Source organism: Gymnoscopelus braueri, assembly GCF_963280865.1.
Source record: "Gymnoscopelus braueri genome assembly, chromosome: 9".
NCBI classification, from domain to species: domain Eukaryota; kingdom Metazoa; phylum Chordata; class Actinopteri; order Myctophiformes; family Myctophidae; genus Gymnoscopelus; species Gymnoscopelus braueri.
The window spans coordinates 16286767-16301050 of NC_137610.1; the positions used below are offsets into that span (position 1 = coordinate 16286767).

A 14284-nucleotide genomic window follows, 5' to 3' on the forward strand; every position below is an offset into this window, starting at 1 on the left:
ATTATCAACCACTTTTCCAAGATGTACAAGATGTTTGTAAGCATGTTTTTGAATGGCATGTAATCTACATTTTACATCATAGATATATCATGAGCCACATATCTTTGATGTATTCCCATCACTCTTCCACCCTGTCTTCTCAAAGCCCAAGAACAGAACATATAGGATAGGTGTTTTATACATTTAATAATAAGGAATGATACAATTTAATACAGTTGTTTAATATATAGTTTCATTTGCAACTGACAAACCAGTGTCAGAGCAGATAAATATTTACAGTTTATGTTTACAACAACAGTTATTGTAAAAAAAATGTTATCTATAGTGTTCCATCGTCCTAAATTAGTAGTGATCCCTGCCTGTCACAGAGAGGATAAGATATTTTGGGGTGGTAAGTGCCTCAAGCAGTGGCGCCGGCGCCTGTTTAATTAAAAGACACTGTGTCCCCCCACAATTCAGCCCAGTCGGAAAAAAATATAAAAAATCAGTCCAGTCCCCCGCAACTCGTGACCACCTCGCGACTTAATTGTACCGAATTAACAAAAAAATTAACAAACCCACCGGGGAAAAAAAATAAATAAAATCGCGCGCGCACAGGCCACATGCACGCGCGCGTGTACCCCCATGTCATTTTCCATTCCAGCGCCCCTGGCCTCAAGAGGTAGAAAGCTGTCTGAAAATAGGAAGGTCCCCGGTTCAATCCCTGGCTCCTCCAGGCTTCGTGTCTAGGTGTCCCTGTGTAAGACATTGAAGCACCAAATGCTCCATAGTGCACTCAATTGGGGCAACACACCACTAAGTAATTTCCCCTCGGGAATCACTACAAAATACTTTGTTACCTTTGTTTGTTGAGCTGAGAATTTAAGCAGGTGACAGCCTAAACAAAACCACTGAACAACACAAGCACATACAGTACTTCCTCAATTCATATAGTTGGAATATCTGGAAAACAGATAAGACCCAACATTTATATAATCTCATGGATTCTGATAGAAAAAGGTTTATACCATATATATATACAATAACAGGCCCAAAGAGAGACATGTCATAAAGTAAAGTCTAGTTCGCTCTCATCATTCTCCTCGGGTTCGTTGCTCCTTGCAGTAGTAACTCTAGTGGCACACTCCGCTTTCCTGGTGACGGGGCGACACGATGTGACCCGTGTCTGACGTGCTGGTGGCCTAGAATTGGCACCCATACTGTGAGCAGCAGCATCCTCTCGTTTCTTGATACTTGTAGGCTTCTTGTACAGTTTACAATACGCCACCAATGGCTTTCCTATATCCAGCTGTTGGCTCTCTTTAAGGCGCAGCTTACTGTTGATATGAGTGTAATGCATGTCCACCTTAATGACCAGTGGCCCCTAACAAAGATAACAAAAGAAAATAAATTTGACATACTTTTAGAGCGAACAGTACGGCAAACATTTTCTTTGTTGACTCTGATTATACACACACAGGCATTAATACATTATAAAATATAAAAAGAATGGCCTCAAAATACACAACACCTGTATATATATTCATATATTGTGATGAGTAAATAACTGGGTGAAAATGTACTTTCAGTATATTTGTATATATTTGTATATTTTAAAACATACATGAAACAAATGTTTTCTTGCACTATGGTTAGAATCAGGAGGTTAATACCTGAAGCTTCTGAAGGCCGCACAGCGTCAGAGTACAATCGTGGTTATCAGAGTAGAGCAGAGAGTCCATCTCATCTGACCTCCCAAAACCGGAAAATATGTCCTCCATCGCCTGAAGAATCAGAGGGCATATGCAATGGAATGCAAATGAATTGTTAGTGTCATTGGCATCTTAATAAGTACCATCATAAATCTATAGCAAAACTTTGTCAAAGCTCCAACTCAGTATTTATCAGCTCTGCTTTGTTTAGTGCCCTTGTGCTGTACATCACTGCAACAAAATAACACATTCAAATGGTAAATAGTACCAGAGCATCAGGACTCGAGATAGCAGGCTCAGTTTCTATTCCCAGGCCATAAGATAGGGATTCTGTTCACATTGTGTGTGTGTGTGAGTGTGAGTGTGAGTGTGAGTGTGAGTGTGAGTGTGTGTGTGTGTGTGTGTGTGTGTCTCTCACACACACACACACACACACACACACACACACACACACACACACACACACACACACACACACACACACACACACACACACACACACACACACACCGTATATTATAGACTTTATATAATACTTTAAATATTTTCCCCCCAATTTTTACTTATTTTACTTATAATAATTACTACAACTATTTTACTGCTCTCTTATATTATTTTTGTTTAACTGTTTTCTTATCCACACTGTTGAGAAAGCTTGAAGTACAATAATGTCACTGTCTATAATGCTGCTAATTACACCAGTAGGTGGCAGTATTGTTCAAGGATTTGTGGTTGAGGGTAAACCACATTACAACATCCTGTTTGTTATGGCTTTTCCACCTACAACTGGAACCTACAACTGGAAGTCCAAATATGGGCAAAACTTCCTCATTTAACATGAATGAATGATAGTCACTGAGATGATACTGCTGCTTGCATGTAAACTGACAAGTTCCTGTAGGGAGATTGGCGACCATTATCAGCTTTACAATTGCTTTTTCCGATGAATTGAGTAGGCTACAAAGGACCCCAATGGAAACAAGCCATAGGCTTTATTGTCCTCTTAGCAGACCTTGTATTGAACTGTACTTTCCTGTGCTTTTTTTTGTTGCAAACTGCAAATAAAGTATTCAATCAATCAATAAAACTGATGCAAATTTGGACAAGGGGTGTAATGTATATAGCCGCTGTTCAATATACTTCTTCATAAACAGAAAGGTATTTGCCATGTCATAAAAGTTAAAGACTCTAGAAATACTGTACACATTCATAGATAGTTCTAGGTAATGATTACTTTAGAATCTATCACTGCAGTAGGATTTAAATTCAACATTTAGCAAGCAATACTGTATATGACCAACTTACCTTTCTAGTGGTTACCAACCCCAGTCGTCAAGACCTCTGTTTTTTTCCCCATCCTGCATTCACATGTACCATGTAATTCTATCGGTCTTATCAGGGACTACTTACACATACTTTACGTAAAGAGAGCCATCTGACCCAGATTTGTGTAACAGCAACACCCATATAAATCTATGGTGCCGCCATTTTGTTTGTGGGTAATAATGTAGTCCTCAGCTGGCACTTTTAATGACGTATGACTATTGCACACTAAGCACATCCAATATGGCACTGCATTACACAAGCGGGAAATGAAAGTTGTTTCTCTGTTTTTTTCTACTCTGCACTAGTTGGAACTGGAATGGCAGGAAACCACACTTGAGGTCCCTGAGGATTGGAGCTGGGAACCACTCTTTCCAACCTTTATGTCCTAGTCTAAGTTAGAACACCTTACACATTGTACATGGCAGTAAATATCTGACACTTACAGGTGTGCTCGTCAGAGTAACACTGCAGTCCTGGGTTGTGGGTCCTGCGGTCTTAACAATGGCAAAGGCCACCATGACATTGGAGAACAGGGCTGAGAAGCTGACCTCAACCTCCACTCCACAAGGAAACTTCAGCCGCCTCTTTCGTGGTAGCTCTGAGTAGGTGAAAAAAACGGATAAGAATATATTAATTTGAAAAAGAATAATTCTGAAATGTGGAAATGTATTTGAAGACTTGTATGTATTCAATTGCATTTCTCCATGTTTTTTTTATTTAGAGCAGATAACCTTAAGTCATTAAAACCGGGAAAGCATCTGTGTAACCACTTTAACCATTATTTTATACTTTGGCTATTCAAAAATAGCAGATATACAAGCTAGATCGGCAATTAAAAAATCGATATTTGATTTTTCCCACCGCACTTTTATTTTACCTCTAGGGCAGAATCTGCCAATGCTTTGTCAATGCAATGCGTGGATTCATGGTCTTGCACATTTTTTCCAAGAATCCACGCATTTGCATTGACAAAGCATTGGCAGATTCCGCCCCAGAGGTAAAATAAAAGTGTGGTGGGAGTGCGCCCTTAGCCCATAATGACAACAATGGTACAGACTTTTAGTTGCAGGTTTGGGAGATTCAGATTGAAAAGATTCTCAGATTACTCCATGACGACAACACTCTATTTCAACTGAGGGAAAATAAAATGATGAGGAGCTTTTTACAAATAAAAAAAACCTGTTGTTTCCACCACCGCAAAAAGATCAAGAATCACTGAATCAGCTAAATGAAAAACAGTTTCCGGTTTCATTTATAGCCTCAAACGATGAGATGAATCCTGGATGGCAGTACAAATGTGCCAAACCACAACGTCTGTGCTTGGTTTCACACCTACTGTATTGCAGTGTTGCTCTGACAAGCGCCCCTGTATAAGTGTAAGTGTAGGGGAAAAGTAGACGCTACAGCATTCCGTTCTGTCTTCCTCTATGTCCTTCACTGTCATTTTCTATCTGCTTGTATTTCACTCATTTATGCTGTTAACGTAAACCAGCTTAAAGCTGCATTGGAAAGTTTGCACACTTCACATAACGTTGCTTGTCGGATGAAAAATGTTATGTCAAAAAACGTTACTTTTCAGGAAATGTAAAGAAGATCTTGTGTTCTAATGGACCCAATGTAGTTATTATTTTGTTACAAGCTCTATATACTTTTCATTCAAGGGGCGGCCATAGCTGAGTGGTTAGTGAGCCCGCCTAGGGAGCCAGAGGCCCTGGTTGCCCCAGGTACGATTCCAGGCCACGCCAGCATGTGTGTCGATGAAATGAAATTTGTCCCTGAGCAAGACTCTTAACCCCTAATTGCTCACAGGCCCTCATTGGAAACAAGCCCGCAAGGACTTTCATGAACGTCCTGTTAAAAGGAATTATCCTTATTGGTTAAATATTTATAAAAACACAGACTTTAACCAATCTCAACCTGGCGTCCTCGCAAAATCATCAACATGGCAATAATAGCAACTCCATTGAGACGCGTTGTGAGCTTGTAGATTGGCCAAGTATAAAATAGGCCATACTGTATGTAGAGACAGTGATTATGTAACCATAACTGTTTTTCTACTACCAGCAGAGTATGATCCTGACCAATGAAGTTCATTGTAGTAAATGTACAGCATTATAGTTTTTTTCATCTTGCATGGTGCAGCTTTAAAATTCCCACCTCCTTATTGTGATTGGTCAGTTCATGAAAAGTGTGCCTCCCTCAAACAATAGGCTCTGTGCATAACTGTAGTCCCAGGTTTTCAGAAGGTGGCATACCCATTTCCTGTTCCAGTTCATTTTCCCATGTAGCTGAGTTTGATTGGCTCAGGAGCTAATTTGAACTGGAAACACATGTGAAGGTGTCATACTGTATGTGTTTCAGGTTCAAACCTGCTGCTGCAAAGCTATGGGAAGATGGACTGAAAACCTGGGGCTATAGTTACGGCTCATCTGGTAAGAGTGCATACCACACATTATGTGGTATTCTGTCTCTCTGAACATAAATATACTTATTTGGCTGATTTCAACTACACACTTTCGAAGGCTTGTTTTAAAAAAACTAAATATGTTGGCACTTTTACACAGATTAAACTTTGGATTTGGACATCTCATTTCATTTCATTCAAACACACTGACATTTAATAACTCCCAGCTAAAATCGAAGCAATAAGGCATCTAAGTATTAAGGTGTCCACTGCAATTCTCTGCTCACCGTTGGCCTGCCTCCAGCTGGCATCTCGTAGACATAGTTCCTTGGTGTGGCCTGCAGTCCGAACTGGATCTGCAAGGGAGCGAGACTCCTTCAGTGTGTGCTTGATCTCCACCACTTGTTTTCCTTTGACCAGGGGATCTCTGCCTAAATCTGTGGTAGAATAAACACAGATGATAATGATATACTGAAGAAAGATCATGCACTGAGGGCTTTCAAAGGTTGTAGTAAATTAGTAAATAACACCACGTCTACACCACGTTCTCATTATAGATGAGTAGACAGTACACCGTGTTCTCATTATAATTTAGCTGAGTAGACAGTGGTTCATGATCAAGTAATTCTCTAAATAGGTCCAGCACAAGATACGCAGATATTTAAGGTCAACAAAAGTTGTAAATTACAGTACTGTGATCACAAGAATACATGCAGAGGATAATAATTGATTTCAATACCTTCAAGACATATGCAGAACTTGCTTTAATGAACATAATTAAAAAGTATAACTGCCCACCGCACTGAACATCATTCTCACAAAATGAAACACCCTATTTCAAGTTATTGATCACTAAACTCATCATCAATTAGCTTCTCCACAGCCACAAACACACATCCACAGTCAGTGTTACACAATCTTGTCACGAGCACATCCATACATGAATGTAGCGATGATGTTGACTCATGAGCGAGATCAAGAGAGCAGTGGCAGGGGGCGCACACAAACGGCAGAGCAGCTGTCTTCAAACTCTGCAGCTCTCGGGTTTCCTGCTGTTCTCCAGCCAACAGTGTGAATTTCCAGAGAATGAGGTCACAAGCTAATGTGGTGCTGCCCCACATCATGTTCCCACAGAGACCCATCAAACAACCAAAGTTGCACTTAGCATGTGCGTGTGTGCGTATGTGGGGGCAAGACAACTCCCCACCCCTACTTAATCGTAAACAACAACAAAGTCAGTAGCCAGTGATTTGAGATCAAGAATTATCAGCATGTCAGTCGTGCATCCAGCAGACTCAGCAACAACTTGTTGCCTTCAGGCATGTTTATTCTGAATGTCTACATGACCACAAGTGATTGCTTTTATGGGTCAATTTAACATTTCATAACTTTCCCCCTTTGGCCTGTTAAAACAATTGTTGCCTTCAGCATTTCAGTATGACTCACTAGGTCACAGGTTTTGTTGAAAGTACCACTTCCACTATGACTCGCATAATGTCTATCCATTGACTAAATCACAGCCTGGTATAAAAACAAACAAATAAAAACAGCAGCTTTACAACAGCTTTATGGCAGCAGCACCCACATTGATTATTTATAGAGCATTTCCGCTTCATCATGTACAGTAGTTAAATGGAGAGAGACAGAAGCGCTAAGAGTATGTAGATGATGCCACAGATCATGACCCGTTTTCAACCTCAACACAATTAGGGTTGCGACTATGCGGTTAGTGTGCCAGCTGGGTTGAGCCACCACAATGTCCCACTTTATGGAGATGCATGCAGCATGTTCTTAATACCGCAACATCACAAGGCAAGTATTCTTTTGCACACTTACCCTCAGACACCTGCTCTAAGACATGGGTGATCTTCACAGACTGTAGGATGTGTTTGTTCAAGTACTTGGTGAAGATTCCGGTGCTCTTGCCTCCATCCTGGACTTCAAACGCCTCTGCATTTTCACACCTGAAAAGACAATGGATTTTATGAAGAAATTAGTAAATATATAAATAAAATAAACAAAAAATATTCGAGCCAGTGAAGAAATGAGTAATTATATAAACGAAATAAACAATAATTCGAGCCAGTCATTTCTTACTTTTGGTTTTCTCAACCGATGAAAGCAAGTGTTAAATTAAATAAATCACCTTTTCCCCCAGACCCTGGGTCCGGTCTAGCTCATTAAGACCTGGAAAGCCTATACATTGTTATACCTTTAAAACCAGGAAAGCATCTGTGACATTTTAGATGTCGTTATATATATAGCAACAACAGAAAACTTAGGTTAGGATTTAGAAGGTGTTTATATAATCAGCCTCAGGTCTAAATGGGCTAGAATAGTCGATGTCCCTCACTGACAGACTGATTTCCTGATTCACCATCGCAGAAACACAACACCCTGTTTCCGTGTTCTACTTTCCTGACACAAGTCAACGCGGAAACGTATGCTTTTCCATTATCCCAGCAATGTACAGGCTAGTATTTCGACTTCTTAATTTCATACTTTAATTTTAATAGGCAAAGTTTTGTGATTTGTTTTCCCAATGGTGTAAAATGAATCCCCTCAGTCTGCCCTGTTGCCTCCATATATCTATATAATTTAACTAGAGCTTCAATCACACTCTCTCACTCTGCAGCTTATGTGTGTAAATATGAGCATATGTTGCTGTCCGGCAGAAACCAGCTAATTCCATTTTGACGCTTTTGCATTATTTTCCATAAATCAGGGCCATTGAACACCCTTTACGTCTGTGTGTTGGTAAAAAAAATATTGAACCAACGAAAAGCATCAAAAAGCGCTTCTGACAAAACCAGCTAACTCCATTGGATCCTCAAACTTTCTGCTAAACCAGCAAGCTGGTTTTCCGACTCCAGGCTCCACCCCCTTTTGACCTCCAACCTCATTGTGAGCTTGGAGGTCCACTTTTGACCTCCAACCTCATTGTGAGCTTGGAGGTCCATTCAGCTGTTCTTATCAATGATGAACAACACCTCCTAACTCCAACTGAAACTTTTTTTCATTTCCTGAAAAATGAACATTTTGGAGTTAGCTGGTTTTTGCCGGACAGCTGAGAAATGCATTTGTCTCTGTAATTGCACCAACAGTTATGTTTAGCCAGAAAAGCCCTCGTTAGTTGATATTTGACAGAAGTATTCACATCAGAACAGAAATTAGCTCACAAATAACAGTTTGAGAAATAGGTCTGAGTTTCTTTCAGATGGCTCCTTCTAGGATCTAGCTGAAGTAGGCTTTCCTAGTCATGTTTACGTAGCACATTGTATCTTACCCATAGGTCAACAATATCCTTAGTCTTTCTTTACACATATTGCTTGTGCTGGCTTAAATTATCATGAATCAATTATATTAGTACTTACGTGGCATAACCATAAACAGTATTCCCACTGGGTTCCAGAGGCCCGATTTCTGATAGTAAGCAATCCTGGTTGTACCTTACAAAGGGAAAAAAATGATTAGAACATGGTCATGATCCTTTCTAAAGAAGCCTTGAAAACATAGCACTTAAGATAAAATCAAACCCCACACCGGTATCATATCATAGTTTGTGAACCAATCCACATGTGCGTGTTAACTGTCTTCACTCAATGAAAAGGTACGCTAGCCCAAAAGAGTTAGGGTTATGTTCAAGATTTAGGCTGAGGTTCAGGGTAAAAAAGCTCTACCATTTTCTACAGGTATCCAGTAGAACGACACTCAGTGCAGTGCGTTTCTCCTGCATGCTGAGCATAACCCTCTGCACACAGACACAGTTCTCCGGTTGGTACGGCTGTGGTGCATCGACAGGCACAAGGTAATTCCTCCCAGATCGCTCATACCCATGGCCTGCATAGTAGAAAAGACCTGCCAATGATACAGAAGATATAGATTTGGTTATTATGCACAAGGGGTCTTGTACAATTATAGCTCCATCTGTAAAATATGCAATGATTGTCTTGCATTGGATTTTCCCACTGCCAGCATGCTAGAAAATCGTGAAATTCCTCACTAATCAAAATGAGAATAAACTCAATTCTAGGACTGAGAAACGATGGGTGCCTAATGCTTAAAAAGTTTACAGATCAGTTTACAGAAAGCTTATAGAAAGGTCAATGATCTAATTGTTGATCAGGCTCTCAAAGAAGAGCATACAGCTCGCCTGGTTGCAGAGCACCCTTTTGCAGGTGCTAAATAAATCTACTATCTCATAGTGCTAAAGGCATTCAGAAACTGCTATACATAGCACAGCATGTAGCTCTGAACCTTACAAGGCCCACACTTCTTCTTTCTGGTTCTTATCTGGCCAGTCACCTACACATTTTAAACCAAGATACGCACATGTGTTTTGAACCACAACAGGGGAAAAACACATGGGGACAAACACATTACAAGAGAAATATGTCTGCCAGAAAGGCAAAAACTTTCCAAGGTTTTCAAAACAGAAAATAGCAGATCTATAAGCTCACAACACGTCACAATGCAACCCGTTGTGAGCTTGTAGATCACATGTTTCTTTCTTTTTTTTTTCAATATTCCCCCAAGGGCAAAAGAAAAAGAATGTGGGGCATTCCAGAATGCATGGGTGATTTGAAAATAAATTATGTACGAACTGTAATATGTAATGATTTACTCACCATACACACCCTTGTCAAGCAGCTGGATGAACTTGTCAATGGCAGCTAGCATCTCCTCCCTGGTGAGGTCCAGGAGGGACACCACTCTGAAGCCCAGCTGCTGGAGGAGGTTGGCCAGTGTATGGACATCCATGGTGGGGGCCAGCAAGCCAGGATGGTGGGAGTAATTTAGGTTGCCAATTAGTAGAGCAACCTTGTCACTCGCTGAAACAACAACAAGAAATCGGGTTGATCTCCAATGATGGTAAAATGAGGAAGTACTGACAAAAAATCAGTTCCCCTGTTTTCACACAGCAGAGTAGATTCACTCTAAAAATAGTTTGAGGTATCTCTTTCCTCCGAACTATACCTGTGGGTGTTGTAGGGGCAGTTCGGTCGTGGAGCACTATAGGATATGAAAATCAGAAGCAACACAAATTAATAGACGCATTTATTTATATACAAGAAAGAGAATCACTGAATGCCATTTTGATTTGAAATTTTAATGATTTTCCATTTTTGACAAGCAGAGGAAATAACAGTAAAGGTATTGCCTAAATTAAGACAGTAGAGACAAACATCTGTCAGTATTCTCGCAAATTTCTCAACAATGAAATATGAGTGCTATTTTTAGAGCCCGTCAGCTATCTTTCAAATCTGCAGAAATGGGAAAGTCCCTTACATTCCAATCCTCAGCAGAGGGGGAATAAATGCTAAATCAGTGGAATGTATGTGTAAGAGAAATAAGGAACTAGTCCATGGAGGAAAGAGAAAGTAAAATTCTCATGCAAGCAAAAGAAAATGGATTAGAACAAATGCAGTGGTACTAACCTTTCTTAAGATTTGTACCTATATCAACATCAGCTGCCTCTGTCCACCTCTCCTCTCGAACATTAGACACAGAGCAGAGGTATGATCCTGCATGTTCTGCTGCTGCGTGGTCTATCTACAGGTGACACAATAGACCACATTGCTTATCTTGTGGCTGCACATACGAGTAGTAGAGTGCAAGTCAAACTTTCAGTTAAACATTAACCAGTAGCAAAAAGAGGAAATCTGCACACCAAAAATAATTGTAGAACAGGTGCAAAAGGATAAAATTATGCATCATAGTAGAGCCTACATTCAAGACCGTAATTCCAACACCCTCTATTTATTGGCTGAGGTAAGCTCTATAAAAAAAAACGTTTAACTACTCTACTATGATGCATAAAAAACATGTTTTTAATCCATCACAATGCTGTTATATAGCCAACCAAGTCCAGGTTTGGATGGCAGACAGTTAAATGACACAGTAATCATAAAGTGAACAGTCTGCTACTAACAGTGCAGAGACGAATAAACACCAGTCTGTCATGTTTACCTGCAGAGTGCCAGTCATTGCACTTTTTCCATCCAGGGCTTGTCCATTCCTGTACCACCGATAGACTGGTAGGGGGACGCCAACGGCGGCACAGGACAAGGTGAGTTTCTCCCCTCGTTGAACCGTCTGTGATTTAGGGTGTACTACAATGTGGAGTTCACCCTGCCATGCTCCTGGAAGACAATGTTGGGAAAGGCAGAAAGCATTTAAATCTGAGCGGACAGTCTGACCATATGCATGAAATGACCTAGGCTATGTCACAAATATTCTCATTATGCATTGAATCAAACAAGGAAGGGAAATTCAGGTGTCATAGCAGCAACAGCAGTAAGAGTAGAAAACAGGAGGGGTACAGGTAAGCGTAGAGTCAAGAGTCAAATTAAAGATAGATAAGAATAAAGATAAAATACATTTAAAATAGACTTAGGGGAACTGGGTCTGAATGAGGTAACATATATCATTATATCAATAAATCCTGTATAAGTACGCAGTAGATGTACAGTCTATCACAAGTTAATATATTCATGATTATCTGTCATCAAATGAATGAATATACATGCATGTAGAGACAGACTATATATATTATTTTTTTTAAGTCACCATATTAATATTATGTCTTGCAGTACAACATGGATTTCTTACCTGGCTTGTCGACATCCATTACATTCACCTTCACCCAATCACTGAACACGCAGTTACAGAAGCGGTCATTCACTCGACACACATAACGTTGAGTCCTCTGAGCTACAAATGTTAGTTCTGCTTGGGTAGCACCAGGAACCTTGAAAAATACATTATTAAGAGTTTATATAGAGACATACAGAGACGCAAGTGTGGCAGGTTGTTATGACTATTTCAAACTATTTTTAATATACTTTTTTGTCTAATTTCAGATTGGAGGGAACAGCCACATACCTCCAGTTCGTTATCAGTAAACCACTGGTAGCACAGGATGCCAGTGCCCTCAGCACGGACATTGAGAGTCACTTTGTAGTGGACAGGTACACAGACAGAAAAAGGATGGCGCACAATGACCAGTTCTGATTCTGAAACAAGGAAATGAGGAATTAGGACATCTGACATAATTCTATTAAAGTTGCTTGTGAAACATATTCCTTGTGTGTGCTTGTTTCAAAGTCCACAAGTTGCAGCATACCTCTGGTCATCATTCTAAAGAGATTGGGGGGATATCCATTCATTACTGCCATCTGCATTGTCCTGTTATCTCTGCAAAATAACATAATTATTAGCAGCATTAGTCAATGTCAAATGTCATCATGAATTCATAATTGCCTGTTTGCAACAATGTCATACATGCTATCTAATGTTACAATAAAGTTAATTAGAACAGAACCACAGAAGCACTTCATTGCCATAGTAGATAGTTGACAGACAGACAGGACAATGACACACATGTGCAAATCACAAACGACAGTCAATTTCAAAATCCTTCAATCACAGTCACCATTGTGATAGAAAAGTGGATGGAAAAATAGATACGTCGTTAACTTCCTTTGTTCCTCTATCTATAAGTGACAATTCTCACTTCCACTGGAACAGTGATTTCCCCGGGGGTCAGAAATATCTCCAATTGTATTAATATTAATAATGGTTTTAATGGTTTAAAATTACACGATGAACACGAGCATAGTTGATTTAATTGTCTTTATGTCATTTGTTTGTTGTAACGTTAGTCATTACAGGATAGGTGGGCACAAGGGACATCTGGGCACCTTGATGTAAAATTGGCTATTGTGTCCAAAATGTTAAAACATATACATGATTAGAAGAACATGGTTAAGCAATAGACAATTAAGGTGTAATATCTCTACAATTGCTACAAATTACTACAAAATCTGTATATCCAGTCATTTTGGGGCATAAACAAGAAGTTGATGGATAAATTGATAATGATGTACTGTGCATGTTCACAATTCACATCATGTATACTGTACATCACATTACCATTTTTCAAATATTCAACTTTTTTACATTTTGGACAAAATAGACAATTTTACATCGAGGTGCCCAGATGTCCCTATGTGCCCACCAATCCTGTATCCATTACTACTTGAAAAATCTAGCCTTGGATCAAGACAGATGTATTTGTATCAATTTTGACTTTTGCATAGTCAGACTCGATAAAATACATCTATGATAGTCTTGATCCAAGGCTAGGAAAAATCTAATCATATAGATCACAGATATCTATTAACATAAATACATGATCAAAGCGTGTTTTAGTATACATACCTGCCCTATAACTGTTTACAGAGGGAACAGTCGGTTCGTCTTGCATGTACAGTCATACAGTATGATACTTGTTTTCAACTTTCCCACTACTTTTATATTCTGTATCAAACCAGACCACTTTGACTTCCCTTTCCCGGAATATGACAGACACACCCACTATTACCGACGTGCTGGTAGTATAAGCGCCCTCTGATCTTTCTAACGACAACTATACCAAATGCTCATCGTGAATTTAAAAGCAAACAGATGTGGTGGAGAGGGGGGGGGGGGGGGGGCAAGTTTTATTGGTCGCGATTAAATCTCTATTTCTTTATGTTTCCTACATAGATATTTATATATATATATATATATTGATATATTATTTCAAAAAATTAAAACCAAATAAAAATTAAAAAATCACAACATTTCATTAATTAAAAACATTTCCTCATTTTTTCAAAAGTATTTCATGAATAAAATAAAATAAAATCTAAACATTTTCATAAAACATAAAATAAAATAAAAAACGTTTAAGAAGTAGTGATTTTTTTTTTTTTTACTAGTTTGGGTCCTGGGCAAACGTCACATTTCTCTTTTACCACTGCTATAAACGGATCTGATGCAATCAGCCTGATTTGGGAAACTGCTTGCTTAGATAGGC

The 14284-nt window shown here is 39.3% G+C and overlaps 1 protein-coding gene across 2 annotated transcripts; it reads right to left on the reverse strand.

Annotated features, from left to right (window-relative positions):
- Positions 1 to 178: 178 nt before the first annotated feature.
- On the reverse strand, positions 179 to 13773 carry malt3 (MALT paracaspase 3). Of its 2 annotated transcripts, none has more exons than XM_080437865.1 (15): positions 13645 to 13773; positions 12548 to 12618; positions 12307 to 12437; positions 12034 to 12172; positions 11392 to 11564; positions 10878 to 10974; positions 10399 to 10434; positions 10050 to 10253; positions 9102 to 9279; positions 8796 to 8870; positions 7258 to 7385; positions 5709 to 5858; positions 3461 to 3615; positions 1653 to 1763; positions 179 to 1363 (listed from the first exon to the last, which is right to left on the reverse strand). In XM_080437865.1, exons 2-15 carry the CDS (start codon positions 12603 to 12605, stop codon positions 1046 to 1048), a joined length of 1953 nt encoding a protein of 650 aa, XP_080293991.1. In that variant the 5' UTR covers positions 12606 to 12618; positions 13645 to 13773; the 3' UTR covers positions 179 to 1045. The 2 variants fall into 2 exon arrangements, with proteins under 2 accessions (XP_080293991.1, XP_080293990.1); XM_080437864.1 differs by having other exon boundaries at positions 10860 to 10974.
- Positions 13774 to 14284: the final 511 nt, after the last annotated feature.